The sequence below is a fragment of the Tamandua tetradactyla genome, chromosome 11, assembly GCF_023851605.1.
Source record: "Tamandua tetradactyla isolate mTamTet1 chromosome 11, mTamTet1.pri, whole genome shotgun sequence".
Lineage (NCBI taxonomy): Eukaryota > Metazoa > Chordata > Mammalia > Pilosa > Myrmecophagidae > Tamandua > Tamandua tetradactyla.
The window spans coordinates 39,691,894-39,707,131 of record NC_135337.1 but is presented as its reverse complement, the minus strand read 5'-3'; the positions used below and the strand labels follow the sequence as shown (position 1 = coordinate 39,707,131).

At 37.7% G+C, this 15,238-nt stretch overlaps 1 protein-coding gene across 2 annotated transcripts in view; it reads right to left on the bottom strand.

Annotated features, from left to right (window-relative positions):
- Window positions 1-15,238, bottom strand: part of DDAH1 (dimethylarginine dimethylaminohydrolase 1) — a 172,040-nt gene that overhangs the window by 17,099 nt on the left and 139,703 nt on the right. For both annotated transcript variants that reach the window (XM_077120412.1, XM_077120414.1), the window contains exons 3-4: window positions 10,680-10,753; window positions 9,717-9,836 (exon numbers count right to left, since the gene is read on the bottom strand). In XM_077120412.1, coding sequence (XP_076976527.1) covers window positions 9,717-9,836; window positions 10,680-10,753 — 194 coding nt within the window. The remainder of the gene's footprint in view (window positions 1-9,716; window positions 9,837-10,679; window positions 10,754-15,238) is intronic.

Here is a 15,238-nt window from a genome sequence, read left to right as displayed (position 1 = left end):
ATTCCAGAGAGAGCCAGTGTTTCTCACACTGAATCAGAATCATATGGGTGATTTCTGCTGAATCAGACTTTCTCATACTGAACCCCAGGAATGTTATGTGCATTTTTAATGTGTATTCTTGGGTACACCAAAGTTTGTGAACTATTAACTTAGTCTATTCAAATCAAATTAAAATGATCTTCATGCCAAAAACATATTTTTACTGCTATTGATACTACAGTTACTAATTGCTAATATATCAAGCTCTTAACCTCTTACCTGACTGAAGAATGATCAGAAAATTTACATAAAATGTATTAAATTCAACACCTTTCATTTAGCTTCAACTTGATTATTTTGAACTCTGTATCCGTAAGTAACCTATGGACATGTGGTCACAGCTTTGAACTTAGTAGCACTTGAGAAAGAGATAAAGGCTGTTGCAACCTGTCTCCAAAGCTGCTTTTTACATCTGTAGATGGACAGTGTGACACGTAACTCATGGACCAACTGCAGCCATAGACCCATCCAGTGACCGTAACTGCAAAATGGATTTAGAAATATTCCTAATGATCATTGGATTAATATGATATTTAAAAAAATGAACAAGGAAATAATAAGTGATTTAAATACGGCAGGCTAACACTAGTAGTATGATTTTCATGGGACAATGGAAGCAAATTTAATTTGTTTCTCCACCATGCCATTATTTCTAGGAGTGACCCAAATCCTAGTATTATATCACAGAGTAGAGGTGTTTTCACCAGAGGATGGAGAATAATTCACAGTTAAAATGTCACTTCTAATTTAGCATCTATGTTTAATAGAATTCTTTCCTAACTTTCAGCCAAGCAATAGGATACTCATCAACACCTAAGGCATTTAATACATGTGCTTTCCACAGAGAAACAGTAACCCAAAACTCAACCATCCTCCCTCCAGCTCAAATGGCACATTTCCTAATCCCTTAACACCAAAAGGTACTGGTGTTGGCATGGCTTAGAGTGTCACATAGGTCATGCTGGGATGTACAATTTCAGCCCACAGAGTAAAAACATTGTTTTGTTTTTTTTTGTAATCTTTTGCCAACTTGATTCACCTAAGAAATAATATGACACGACTGGGGATGGACAGCATGTAAATGTCGTTAAGATGATTTTGTGTGTGTGTGTGCCTTGAGAGTGAGTAGATAAAAAAATAAATGGAAAAGGGTAAAGGACAGAGACTCCAAATTCAGATGGGTCACTGACTGCTGCCAATGGAAACTGAAATGGAAGCCAACCCTGTTAGTGTCTTACAAGCTTAGACACAGGATGTCTACTAGAGCTGCTGTCAGTTTGACATGTCTGAGTATAGCTATAGCTCAGTTTCCCAAACACGAATCTAGGTCAGTGAAATCTGGCCATGTACTTTCCCCCACCTTTGTAGGAGATAGAAGGAACTCAATTCATGGGGATCCTCAAAGGCACCCCACTCTCGTCATCACTTCTGAAGTCATGTGGTTCACCACCATCCTCAAAGGTCTAATACAGTGCTTGGCACAGAACCAGAATTCTGGAAACATCCGATGTCAAAGTGTTGATATGACTTTTTTTTTTCTCCCTTGCCCCTTAAAGTCTACCAGTTATAATTTTCTTACTTCCTTAAATGATCTCATATTCTAAAGTGTCCTTCCATTTTCCCTATTACTTTCTTAATCCAGAACTTCATCAACTTTATTACAGAACTGTGTGCTGATTTCTAACTAGTTTTATTATTCCTAATTTTCATTCCTGTTAAGTTATTACAGGCATAATGCCAGATGGATCTACCTACTCTTCATCCTTTTACTCTTTAGCTAAAAACATTTGTGTGGATCCCCTCAGCCCACACATAGGAAAACCCCAACTCCTTGGCCTCTGGACCAGCTCCAACTTGTATCGAGGTCCTTGTCATTCTTTCTTCCCCTGCACACAGCCCTCATTCCACCACTATCCTTTGATTATAAGTTAGATATTCCCAAGTTGTCCTGTTTGTAGTGACCACTCGTCCTTCATGCCAGCCAATGACTTACTGTTCATTCAGGGCCTCTCAGCGTTTGAGCCCTACCTCCCTATGTTCACTCCTTCCTCAGAACTCCTGTCACCCTTACAGGACCATGTACCATTTATTTGACACTGTAACAATATTTATCATTTAATGTTCTGTCTTGTTTCTCCAAGGTAGAGATAATTTCTCATCCACTTCAGTATGCCTTGTGTCTGGGTCAGTCCCTTTCATATAGTTGCTGCTCCTTAAACATAATTGCTGTGTGGTGTTCAGGAAACTTCAAGCTCAACTGTGATCTTTCTTTTTTTTTCTCTCATGGGCAGGCACCAGGACTCTATTCCGGGTCTCCGGCATGGCAGGAAAGAACTCTGCCTGCTGAGCCACCATCGCACTGCCCAACTCTGATCTTTTTTTTAACTGCCTTTAAAAAAGTCTTTTTGTAGAAGAGACAGTAACAAGAAGTTTGGAAACTTTCAGCTTTTTTATTCCCAGACTTTTATTTATGAATTAGAAAATGTTGTCATTTGTCAGGTATGAAAGAAGTTAATAATTATATATCTAATTGCAGCTTCCTTAAAGAAAATGGAATTAGGTTGAAGTCTTTGGTTTTCTATCCTCAAATAGGCAGAAATGTTCTACTGAGCACAAGTCTTTTATCACAAGCCACTGAAATGACAATGTGATAATGGTCGAGAGTCTGTAGTGGACCCACTATGGGATTATCCTTTTCACTGGTGTCGTATAATTATATGGTTGGCACTTTTTGGAAACTGCCTGCATATGCCCATGCTAAAGACACAGTCCTTTATTGGCCATCATGGCATTTCCAATGGGAAAGAATGAAGCTCTCATTCCCTAGAGAAACTGATTAGATTCTGCTTCTTCCAGGAGGAGACTGAGTGTAGGAGACAGGGATCTCACAGGGGGAGCTGGATACAGAGCCACAATATCAATCCATGAACTTGGATTTTGAGTTCTCTGCTTTGCCGTTTTAGCCATTTTGCCCCTATAGACAGTTAAAGTTCTTTAGCAGAATCTAGCAATTATTTTTAAAAGTAAATTCTTCTCTGATAATAGTATCAGTATAAAGCTTAACAATTTTTTTTCTCTTTGGCATAAATCTTCCCACCTCAAGAACAGTCCTGTTGTTACATGTCTACTCCCTAGGATGTGTGTGTTGGGGGAGGGGTATGGAAACGTGAATCAAATACAATTTTCCTGTCTTCAGAAAATTATAAACCTAGTGCCTTAGGGTAACTTAGAATATTTTAAGTGGACATTTTTGCATACCAATGGATTGAATGACGGCATCCATATTACTACCCAATGAGGTATTATAAGTGTACACAATGTTGAACTGGAGGCAGCAAAAAGGGAAGGAGCTCCCAGCCTTCCTTGGCTGTAATTTGGATATTTTTGTACTTTTACTGCTATTTTAATTGGGAAATATTATTTTGCAACTGTATCAGATAGGGGTTGGCTTCTTCAGATGCCAATTATCCTGGATTCTAGGTTAGGCGCTTTTGGAAGTTGTAGGAATCTTTGATGGTACGGATGGCACGTGACCTGTGGAGCTTTAAAAGCATGTGGCTGCCAGGCTGGATCCCAGACCTAGAATATCACAATTTTCTAGGGGTCGACTCAGGGCTGTCCAGGGGATTCTGAACCACACCTTTCATGAGGAATGACTGCTTTAAGTTCACTTAAAAAATTATCAGTAAGAAAGAGTCTTGGATTTTCTGAAAGGCCCTTAAAAGGCCATTTGTCCAACCACCCAACACAGGCTAGTTTTATTCCCCCAACAGCATTCTATAGCATCAGTTGAACACTTCTTGATGTCCCACTGTGTAGTGGACAGAATGAGCAGAAGTTAGTACTTTAAATTTAATTTCTTTCTTTTTTTATCTGACATTTTCTTGAAAGCTCAAAGGGGAAAAAAAAAAAAACACATTACTGTTCCCTTTCTCCTACTTGGCCAATTTTGCCTTCTTCCTGCTTTGGGACTAATACTGAAATTTGGCATGGTTGTTTTGGTCTGACAACTTCAAATTATTTAGTGGCTTATCATGCCAAAGCATTTTATTTTGGCCACACCAGACTTGTTGGAACACAACTCTGGGAATATTGACAGATAAGGCAATTGCTGCCAGGAAAAGGAGCATAAATAGTTACAAACTCAGAGGCAATTTGGTTTTGTGTTTTAATTTCTTAATACAAGCATGGAAATAAAAAAAAAATAATTGTATTATGGATCTGGTGAATAGACAGCAAGGGGAATAGACAGCCAGATAACAAGGCTAAATTAAACCTACAATGGACCTACCAGTATGCCTTTCATAGCAGAGATACAAAAGTGGAAAATCTTGTGGCTACACTCTATTATGCTTTGTGACAACAACAACTAAAAATGCAAAGTCTTTATTTTTCCATTTTGATTACCCCATGATTCCAGTTGGTTCTCATTCTGTTTTATTGGATTTTGTTATTACTGTCCTAGTTGTCATTAAAGGAAATTCCAGGCAATGAAAAATACACAAAATTTAAGCACGTTAAGGGTGTTTTCCATTTTCATTTTTATATGACCAGCTGTAAAATAACATGGACATTTTTGGACACAAAATCAATGCTGGAACTTAGTCAAAATGAGAGGAAATACTGTCTGAGTGACCTCTATTACACAGTTAGTCATTCAAAAGGAAAACACGCTCTGTGCTATGCAATGTGTGCTATGCAATTTAAATTAGCCGACAGAGCAGCCCAGGTCCTCATTCAAGGAATCTTGCAAATGCAGTTAGTTATTTCAGGAAGTAGATAAGAAAACTAAAAGACAGTTCCATCAAGGAGAAATGGGAGCATTTTAATTTAAAATTACAAGTCTACTGGAATTCCACTTACTGTATTTCAACTCCATTTACATGACAAAGACAAGGAAATGGAGTGATGATCTTGTTATTCTTTTTACTACATCCTTTTAGTATTCCTACTAAAATTGTGATTTTAAACAACAATTCATTGTGATCCAAAATAAGAGAATCATTATTAAAGGAAGAAAAAAGGCCACTAAACAAAACTGCAGTTGCTAAAAGGAAAAAAATACACAGTGAGAATGCTCCACTTGCTGCCTGGACACCAGATGGCACAGCCTTCTAACTTGTCTGTATTGTAGTCCCACTAAACTGCCGTCAGTAGCTTCCTAGTCTGATTAGTGTCAGGAAAGCTTTAGCTAAGGGTCACAGTCCTGCCCTCCACCCCTTTTTTCTTTCTTTAATTGACACAAGGACTGAATGCTATCAAGGAGATTATGTTAAAAATCAGTATTGCAAGTCCCTCCCACGGGCAGAAATTACAATCTGTCTATCCTGCTACAGACAGCATGTAATTAATCCAGTTCTTTGGAAAGAAAGGTTTTTGGAATGGATCTAGGAAAAGAATGGGGTGAGATGTGCTGCAAATCTATTCTTTTTGACAACAAGGTTGTTTGTGGAAAAGACAGGCATCATGCATGGTGTAAAATAGGGGTTTGGGAGTTAGACCATACCATTAAATAATTATTTCTGTAAGTTAAGCATAACCCACTTCCAACTATCTAATATGTGTATTTTTAAAAAAAGCACCTTAAAATTAAAGTATAACATATAAACAAAAAAGTGCACAAATCATAACTATGCAGTTTGATGATTATCACAGTTATCACCCACCACTGTCTTGACTGCTAACATCACAGGAGTATTGCCTGTTGTTTAATTTTATGTAAATGAAATAACAGAATACACAGTTTTTGGAGTTTGGCTTATTTGGTTTAATATCACATTTGTAAATAACAATTCAAGCTGTGGAGCAACTAAAGTTCTCATCTTCTTTGAGAAGGCAAATATTCCTTCTGGAAGAGTACTGATAGGTCTAATGTCTGTGCATGGATTAATTACTCCTACGTTATTTTCTTTTCTAGCTAGAGGGACTTGGACATAATGAAGGTGATAGCTGTCCCGCGGCACGAAGGGAATATGGGACATGTGGGAAAATCCTATAGAAAAAAGGCAGGTTGCTCTAAAGACTAATTTTGCTTAGATAATAGTATGTTTTGGGATCAGACCTGATGGTAAGTGTCTTCAGGAATTTGTCAAATCAACCTAACTCCCAGAACCCTGGCCACATCAGCAGTAAAATGCAGTAATATGTCTTTTCTTCCTTCCCTACCTTGGTACTTTGTATAAAATGTGGTCTGGGCCTTTAAATAGAAAATGCTAAAATCTTCCTGGATGGATGTGATTTCATTTAAATATTCAATGCACACAATATTAAATCTATTACAACCTAGACAGGTAGGATGACTACTTCCATAAGAACCCATTTCATTAACCAAGAATAGATTACAACCCATTACAAAGTGTTTCGGATGCAAGACTACCCAGAAACCCCTGGGCTCTTAGCTTTGCGTGACTGTATAAGAAGCTTTCAGATTCCGAAGGAGGCAAGTACTGGGCGAGTGGTGACAGATGTGGGAAGTAATCAAACTTTCGGTGTGTGGCACAGGAAGGCACAATTCACCTCTAGTTAAATGCTGTGCCTTTCAAAGTGATGCCCAAGTAGCCAGGAGCTTCTTTACAGAGGCAAGGACTGAGACATCGAAGTTGGCAGGGGAGAAAATAGACATCTGGGTCTGAACTACCTTCTCTGAAACAGATGAGGATCCCAGAGATCAGCAAAAAAAAAAAAAAAAAAAAAAAAATTTGGGAAGAAAGGGAGAAATAGAGAAAGGGGAGGATAGAGAAGGAGCTCAGCTAAAGTTAATCTAGGGCAAAACAACTGGGAAATGCTTTTCAGTGGAAAAAGAATGGGTATGGGGTTAGGGGTGCTGCAGTCGAGTGGGGTGGGCAATCGGGAAGCAGAGAATCAGCGCTCAGGAAACCTGACCATGAAACTGAGAAATCCTAGTTAAAATGCTTTTTATTTCAACAGATCTCAGTATTTTTATTGTAAAATAGGAAAAATAAAATCTGTATCACTTTATTATTTGTAACGGATGTCTCTGTCTCTATCCATGTCTTTCTGTCTATCTATATCTGTATTTATATCTCCATGTTGGAAGTAGGAATTACACCACTTTCAATTTTATTGATTATTCTAATACAGGAGCCACATTGTTCTCGAATAAAGAAGCAGCTCACTTTCACCTAAATATGAATTTCATCAACCTACGTATTGCCAACCTGAGATCATGCCCTCATAGAGACTGCATTGCTCTTCAGTTCAATTTGTCCTCCTGCTTTCACCGTAAGGTAACAGGGCATTTTGACGTGAGGAACATGGCAGGAGGGCACTGGCCGACTCCACAGGCCCATGGTTTTGACAGCACATTTGCTGATGGAAAATATGATCTCCAAAGAATGCCTTTCTAGACAGTTAGGATTATTTATAGCTTCTGACATAGAAGGTTTCCAGTACAAAATGAACATCATTATTGACACTAACTTGCATGAACTCTACAGAAAGGAGGTCTACAAGGTCCTCACAGGATGCCTTGAAATGGGGCCTACTTCATATAACGTAGTGCTACTTAACCATATTTAAGAGATGAGTATTAGAGCATTGGATAACGTGGAGAGGAGGATGAATGAGAAAATGGGGATAGGTTTCTAAGGCATACAATGGGACTTGGGACCTGGCTTTCTCTCTCTAGGTCATTGGTGGCCCGCTTTTCTAACTGCAGGGACTTCCTTCCTTTTTTTTTTTCTGTAAAAAGAATGCTAGTCCAACATCTCAGAAGCAATGCAGGCACTGTGTCACCTTTGCTCAGAGCCCTGTGGGTGCCTAGAGTACTGCCTTGCAGAGATAAACTTGTTCTTCTCCTTCATTTTAAGTCCCTACCTCTTCACATTTCTCCTGCTCCATCCAGCTCTGTCTCCAGGAGCTCTCAAAAAACCCTTTATTATCATAATTGGGCTGGTTTTCACATCTCAGGAATGTATTTTGCTCATTCTTTGCTTTTATGCCATGTCCCCACCTGAACACTCTTCACTGAATTCCACCCTGCCAAATGCCATCCATCCTTCAAGGCCTACATCTAGCCTCATTTCTCCATGAAACTTTCTCTGAATACATAGCCTTAATGAGCTCCTCCCTCTCTTCTGAACATGTAATAGCAGTTGGGGCCTACTTCATGTGCTATAGTGCTAGTTAACCATATTGCATTCTCTCTTTCTGTGTATTGTGTTAGTTTCTACATACTTGATTATAAGCAATTTGAATTAGGGACCTAGTCTACTTAGATGGGAGGTGGCCCTACTTTTTCTAGTCTGTTTATCCAGAAGGAGTTCTTTCTGCTCATTTATACAAAGTCTTGGTATAAGCCAACTTCAGTCCTCTCCTGCCTTAAGACTTTGTGATCCGTTTTAGATAAGCATAGACCAAGCTGCCATAGACAGACATGGCAGAAAATCCCTAAGCAGAAAAAGAATCTTAAACCCCTTGAGTGACACCATTCATCACATTCTTTCTTTCAAGACCTATTTTCAACAACCAGAGAGCTGACAAGCCTTCCAGATGCAGCAGAACAAAAGAGATTCTCCAACAGAAATAAAATTCTGAGACAGATGCTTAACAATACGTGACAAAGGTCCTAGGGCTACAACAACAGATAGAGTCTGAGAAGTGGGGAAAGAGGCCAGGTGAGCTGGCAGACCAATTTGCAGATAGCAACTCAACACAATGATTGCTTCCAGTCAAACTCTACCAAGTTTAGCCCTCACACAGGAGTATAAAGACCTGAAAGGTCATACAAATAAATTGTATACCTCGGGCACATAGATTTACTAATACCTCATGTATGTGACCTGCAGTCACCTGAGAGCCTGGTCTCAGGCCCAGCCCACCACTTACTTTTATCCTTGTGACCTAGGGCAAATCACTTTATCTAGTTTTCTCATCTGAAAAATGGAGATAACACTACCTCTCTCATTCATTTATAAAGATTAATTAAGGGCCCACATAAAGGAGCATAATGGTGAGCACAGGTGACATAGTCTTTGCCATATGGAGCTTCCAATTTAATTCATCGGGTGGTTAGTAACAGAGAAGGAAAGTGTCTTAACTATAAAGGACTGTGAAAATGGAAGGTCTTCTTCATTATCAATGACTTCCACTTATGATCTAGCTGTGTGACCTGGACAAGTCATCAATCAGTTTTCTGGGCTTTCCTATTTTCATTTGCAAAATGAGGAAAATCCCTGTCTTAAAACTGAATTATTCCAAATGCAATGAAGTAGGTAAACATTTTAGGTACTTCTGAATCACAGCTTTCTACAAGACTATTGTGCAACTTTTCAGTTATTAAAAAAAAAAATAATAACATAACAACCCTTTGAGTATCAACTACGAGACTTAGGAGGCAAAATACAACACAGGGTGCTTCATCTGGCGGCAGACTCTCCTTTCCCTTAGAGGGAGTAACCGTGTTGAGCTAGGCGTTTATTATTCTGAATTATGGCATTTCTAAGAACCTTGACGCATGAGTAAGGATGGCTCACCAGTGAAGAGTTCTTCCTACTCTTAGGCGCCTGTGGTTCCTAATGAATTTGAGGTCATGACAGTGCACATCACAGAAAGCACAAGTACCAGCCACCTTCCTTAATGCCTGCCCAGCAGACAGAATTAAAAAAAGACTGTGGTGCTGCCTGAGGGATTTACAAAGAGCATATTTTTGTATTTACCTTGAGGGCTTTCTGTGCAGACTCACTGGACCCAATGGCGATCAGGTTAGGCCCAGCCATGCTGCAGAAACTCTTCAGATGCAAAGCATCAGCCACCGGAACTGTGGAGACCGCATAGTCCTATATATCATAGAAGGACAGTTCGATGTCTCAGAATACTTTGAAAAGCAATTAAGAACCTATCTGACCCACGCCTACTCCTCTGGAGGCTTCCAGGTTCCTTGCATATCTAGAAGGAAAACTGGGAGGCATAGGTTTTGGCATTGCCAGTTAAATGACGACTGAATCTAGGAAGAAATTACAGAACTTCCTCCCAGATGTGTGACTGTGTCAACAGCAATGAGGTGGCTGGCTGTTTGATCTATGGAGGGGCTTCTCTGGGAGGGTGTGTCCAAAAATCACACGCTTTGTGTCTACAAAGCGTGGCTCAGCAGGAACCTCCACATGCTCCCGGGGAACAGGGTTTCTTGTGGGGGGTATATCTCTTCCTAAGCAGCTGGACAAGCCTTTCTGTTCATGATGAATAAAGTAAAGGGAGTGGGACAGGATGTGTACGCAGTACCCAGCAGAGGGCTAGGCCCACAGCAGGGACCCAAGGACAGGCAGCCCTGATTCTAATCCAAAAAGCCCACATCTCCATGTCAGAGCCAAATGGGGCTCCAGATTGTTCTGTAAGTCCCTGAATGTGTCAGGAACATCTGCCAGGTGTTTTTAGGATTATACATGGGGAGAAAACAGAAGATGTCCACAATAACTCTGTTAATGCTGTGGTAGCCAGTGAAGCCTACTGATCAAGAAATTTGAATTTCATAGCTTCTAATTCTAGTAAATGTACAAATACTAGGAATTATTTTGCAAAGCCACAGACAGAGGAACACCATTATCCATGACATATTTATCAATGGATCTGTGAATAAGTATTAACTAATTACTCTGTGCCAAGCATAGATTATTTTTACCTACCTTAAAAGTATCAGCCAAGATTTCAGCACCTCGTTGATTTGTCCGTTTGGAAAGGCCCACAAAAAATTCTCTGCCTATAATAAATGCCATGGAATACAGTAAGTGGGTAGTGCTAGCAGGCTACATGCTACTTCTTTTATCTATAGATAAATGTCCTTAAAGCATCACATGGTTTTCTTCTACCACAGAGGGCAGCTCCAGTTATACTCTGATCCCTACGTTCTTTACAAAAAATGTATTTCAAACGATTGCCCTCAGAAATGAATGTTTTATCTAGGAAATAACAGCATTAGACACAATAATCTGTAACATTTAATAATCTGTTGTATAACAACAATGACAAGTGAGCAGTATTTCCTTTTTTTTGTTCCATAAAAGAACATCACTGGTCATTCTTAATAAAGCCAGATCCCTTTTCTTACAATGAGATTATGTAAGACCTAGAGAGACAATCTGGGTAAAGTAAGTCTACTGCTTACTGGTGCTCTGATCTAACCTTTAAGAAGACCCACCCATTTATTTATTTCACACCTATCTATAAAGTGCAAAATGGAACTTAATAACATCAGAAGACACCTATCTATAAACTGCAAAAATATAATATATTTTTTAGGAGGCTGGAACTTTCTACTTATTTGGCGTTTCTGAAATTTTGCAATTTTTTTATTCAGAAGGCAGAGCACTAGATAAAAGCGGTTTCAATAAAAGACAAAAAAGTAAGCATGGAGAGATGGAGTTAGGCAATACATAAATATGGAGATTTTCATGATCCCTTAATTCTTTGGAAAAGAATTTCAAATGAAGTGTGGAAAATATATTCTAACAGATATCAGTACATTTTTTCCCAAAGCATTATAGTAAAGTATAAGGACAGTAGACATATAGAAGGAATTTCCTGAGAAGACTTTATAACTGATATTACTTTTATTTTCATAAAAGTATCTTCATTTATCTTTGAAAAGAGGTAAATGATAAAGGTCTAATGATGTTATGACAAATTTCAAAGCCTTCTGCTATTGGCAAACACGGAATCCTTTGTGACACTCGGGCAATTTTTTTTTGGCAATAGGATGACTATGTTGTCCTTTAAGAAAACTCATAACATAAAAGTCAAAATTTAAGTTAAGGAGAGGTCTTTAATTCAACAAAAATATTATGCATTTTATTAAGAAATTAGGTCAAATAAAAATATCATTTCCTAATATCTTAATTCTCTTAAGATAAAATAGATTTGTAAATTACAATTATACACAATTTTAAAGAAAAACATTCAATGCATTAAACAAGTTATAAGACATTTTTAATGGGGCATGAGCACTATTTCCATCTTAAAAGACTAGGGTGGGATAGGAAAGCACAGAAAAAATATACTGCTTTTCTCTTTAAAAAGTAAGCTGGGCTTCTGTTTCTGGCAAGATGGTGAGCTAGATGCTCTAAGCGACCTTCTAGATGAAAACAACTAAACACACTGAATTGAAATATTTAAAAAATATATATTTTTTGCTTGTTATGTCTCATGTCATCTTCTTCTACGCCAGTCCACTCTCTCCCCCCATTTCTTTTTTTTACTCCCTTACTTCATTCGGTTATATGAGATATCAGGTCATTTGTCCTATTCAACAGCTTACATTCTTAATTTGGCTGATTGTTTCCCTGCATGTCATTTAACATTTAAATTGTTCCTTTATCCTTTTTATTTTCAGTAAACTGATGGTTTCATCTTGATGCCATATTAGATTCTTATTCCATTTTTTTGGATTAGACTACTTCAGAGGTGGAGCTATACTTCTTTCGCATCACATCTTCAGGCACACAATTGGCTGTACCATTTCCAATGATACTAGACTGATAAATTCCCCATTTTATGTTTCCCAATCAGGCCTTCATCTAATAGTATTCCCATCTTTCAATGATCATTGTACAGATCTATTATTTAATTAGGGATCTTAGTTTACTGGCAGGAATTCTTCTACAAAAACAAAACAAAACAAAACAAAACTTGCCTTAATCAAGTAACTGGTTTAACTGGAAGTGAATTAAAAGAGGAAAGAAGACTAAATGCTTAAGTTTTTCTTTTATATATAAATTTTCAGAGTAATGCATTGGTATCCTAGCAACTTAACATAATTACCATTAAGCCTTTTTTTTTAGACATTATCCACTCATGAGTCAAAGATAAAATCATAATGAAAATTAGAAAAGATTTAGAATTAAGCTGTAACAAAAATATTATCAAAACAGGAAGGATCTAACTAAACAATATTAGAGGGAAAATTATTGCCTAACTACTTACATTAGAGAAAATGAAAGGCTCAAAATTAATTATAAAACTGAAACTTGAGATTTAAGGAAAAAAACAATAAAAACAAAGATTTGAAGGAAGGAAATAAAGATAGAAACAGAAGAAGGAAATATACAATAGAGAGTTCAAAAAAGCTTAATGTTGTTTTCTCAAAAAAATTAACACCACGGATAAACCTCTGGCAGAAGAAAAGGAGAACGCACAAACATACAATATAACAAATGAAAAAGAGGACATAACAGTAAATGCTGTGATGCTGAAACAGATATTAAGACTTATGAATACATTTATATCCCAAATTTGAAAATGTAGATGAAAATCAAGTTATCATTAAAGAAACTGGATTAATTGAAAATCTTCCCACAAAGAAATCACCAGGCCCACAGTGTCTATTTATAGGTAAGTTCTATAATTCTAGAGAACAGAAAAACAGGATTATTCCCTAATACATTTTATGAGGTTAACATTACTTTTTTTTTTTTTACCAAAACCAAACAAGGATATTATGAAAAATTATAAGCCACAGAAAGAAAAGACTTAAATGAAAGATTAGCAAATCAGATCTAACACTATATTAAGAAGAGAATATATCATGATCAAGTCTGGTTTGCATCTAGGGATGCAAAACTAGTCCAATATCAGAAAATTAATTAATATAACCACATCAAGAAAGCTTAAAGAAGAAAATTGCATAATCATCTAATTGAAGAAAAAGTAGTCTACTCCATCACCTGAAAACTTTTATACATGTTTCCAGGATATATACGTGTATATATTAAAGTATACAAGGATGGGAGGAGCATCAAGATGGCAGAACAAGAAGGATTGCAGTACGAGGGCAAATGCCAAATCTAGAAAAAAGCAACTTAAAAATGCATCAGTATGGATCACTGGTCCCAGTTTTGGAGGGATCAGAGTAACCCTCATGTGATGCTGGGTACCTGAATGTCTGGCTCAAAGTCTCTGGTGATGCAGACTTGCTGCCCCAGAACTTGCCCTGTATACAGAAGGCAGCTCACAGAACTCTCTTATAGAATGCTGTGGGAGAGCAGTTAAGTCATAGCTGACTATGGGATACCTGACTTTTGGACATATAGTGCTGTGCCTGGGATATGAGGGAACTGCTTCCTAAGGAAGAAAAGACATTCATATCTGTGTAAATGGGGGGAATTCCTGGGGTCACACGTGCATGCCCAAGACAAGACGCATGTGTAGAAAGGATCAGAGAGGCCCTTGTGCTTTGGCCTTGAGCTATTCTTTAAACTCATTGTATGGATTAACTCTGAAGGAACATACTCACACAGGTCAATCTGCAAAGACTGGGAAAGGTGTTTTCTTTCCTCACTTTTTTTTTGTAAGCTCCTGGCATTTAAGGTAAGCTCTTTCATAACACTAGCTTGATAAATGTTCAGGGTCTAAATTCTAGGGATAACTAATCAAAATACTAAAATGCCCAGGTTTCAAAAAAAGATTAAAAAATAGACAAAGAAACAGGAAGTGATGGGCCAGTTGAAAGGGAACATTAAAACATTAGAAACCATTAGTGAGGAGAACCAGAGGTAGGACATACCAGACAAAGACCTTAAAAAAAAAGGTTCTAAATATGCTCAAAGACCCAAAGGAAAACATGGACAAAGAACTGAAGAAACTTAGGAAAACAACAGATGAACACAAATAGAATATAGATATAGAGATGGGGATCATGAAAAGGAAATAAACAGAGCTGAAGACCACAGTAAAAGAAATTAAAAATTCTCTAGAGGGGTTCAGTAGCAGATTGGAGCTAACAAAAGAAAGAATCAATGACCTTGAAGACAAGACTATTGAATTCATCCATTCTGAGGAACAGAAAGAAGAAAGAATGAAGAAAAATTGAATAGAGTCTGTGAGACACCATCAAGTATATCAATATACACATTGTGGGGGTCCCAGAAGCAGAACAAAGAGAGAAAGGGGCAGGAAGAATATTTGAACAGTAATGGCTGAAGGTTTCCCAAATTTAATGAAAGATATGAGTATACACATCTGAAATGCTCAACAAATTCTGAACAAGATAAACCCAAATAGACTCAAGCCACAACATATTATGCTCAAACTATCAGATGCTAAAGATAAACAAAGAATACTGAAAACTACAAGAGAGAAGCTGTGTGTCCCACACAATGGAGCCTCAATAAGATTAAGTGCCAATTTCTCACTGAAAACCATAATGGTAGGAAGGCAGCAGGAAGATATTTAAAGTGCTGAAAGCAAACAA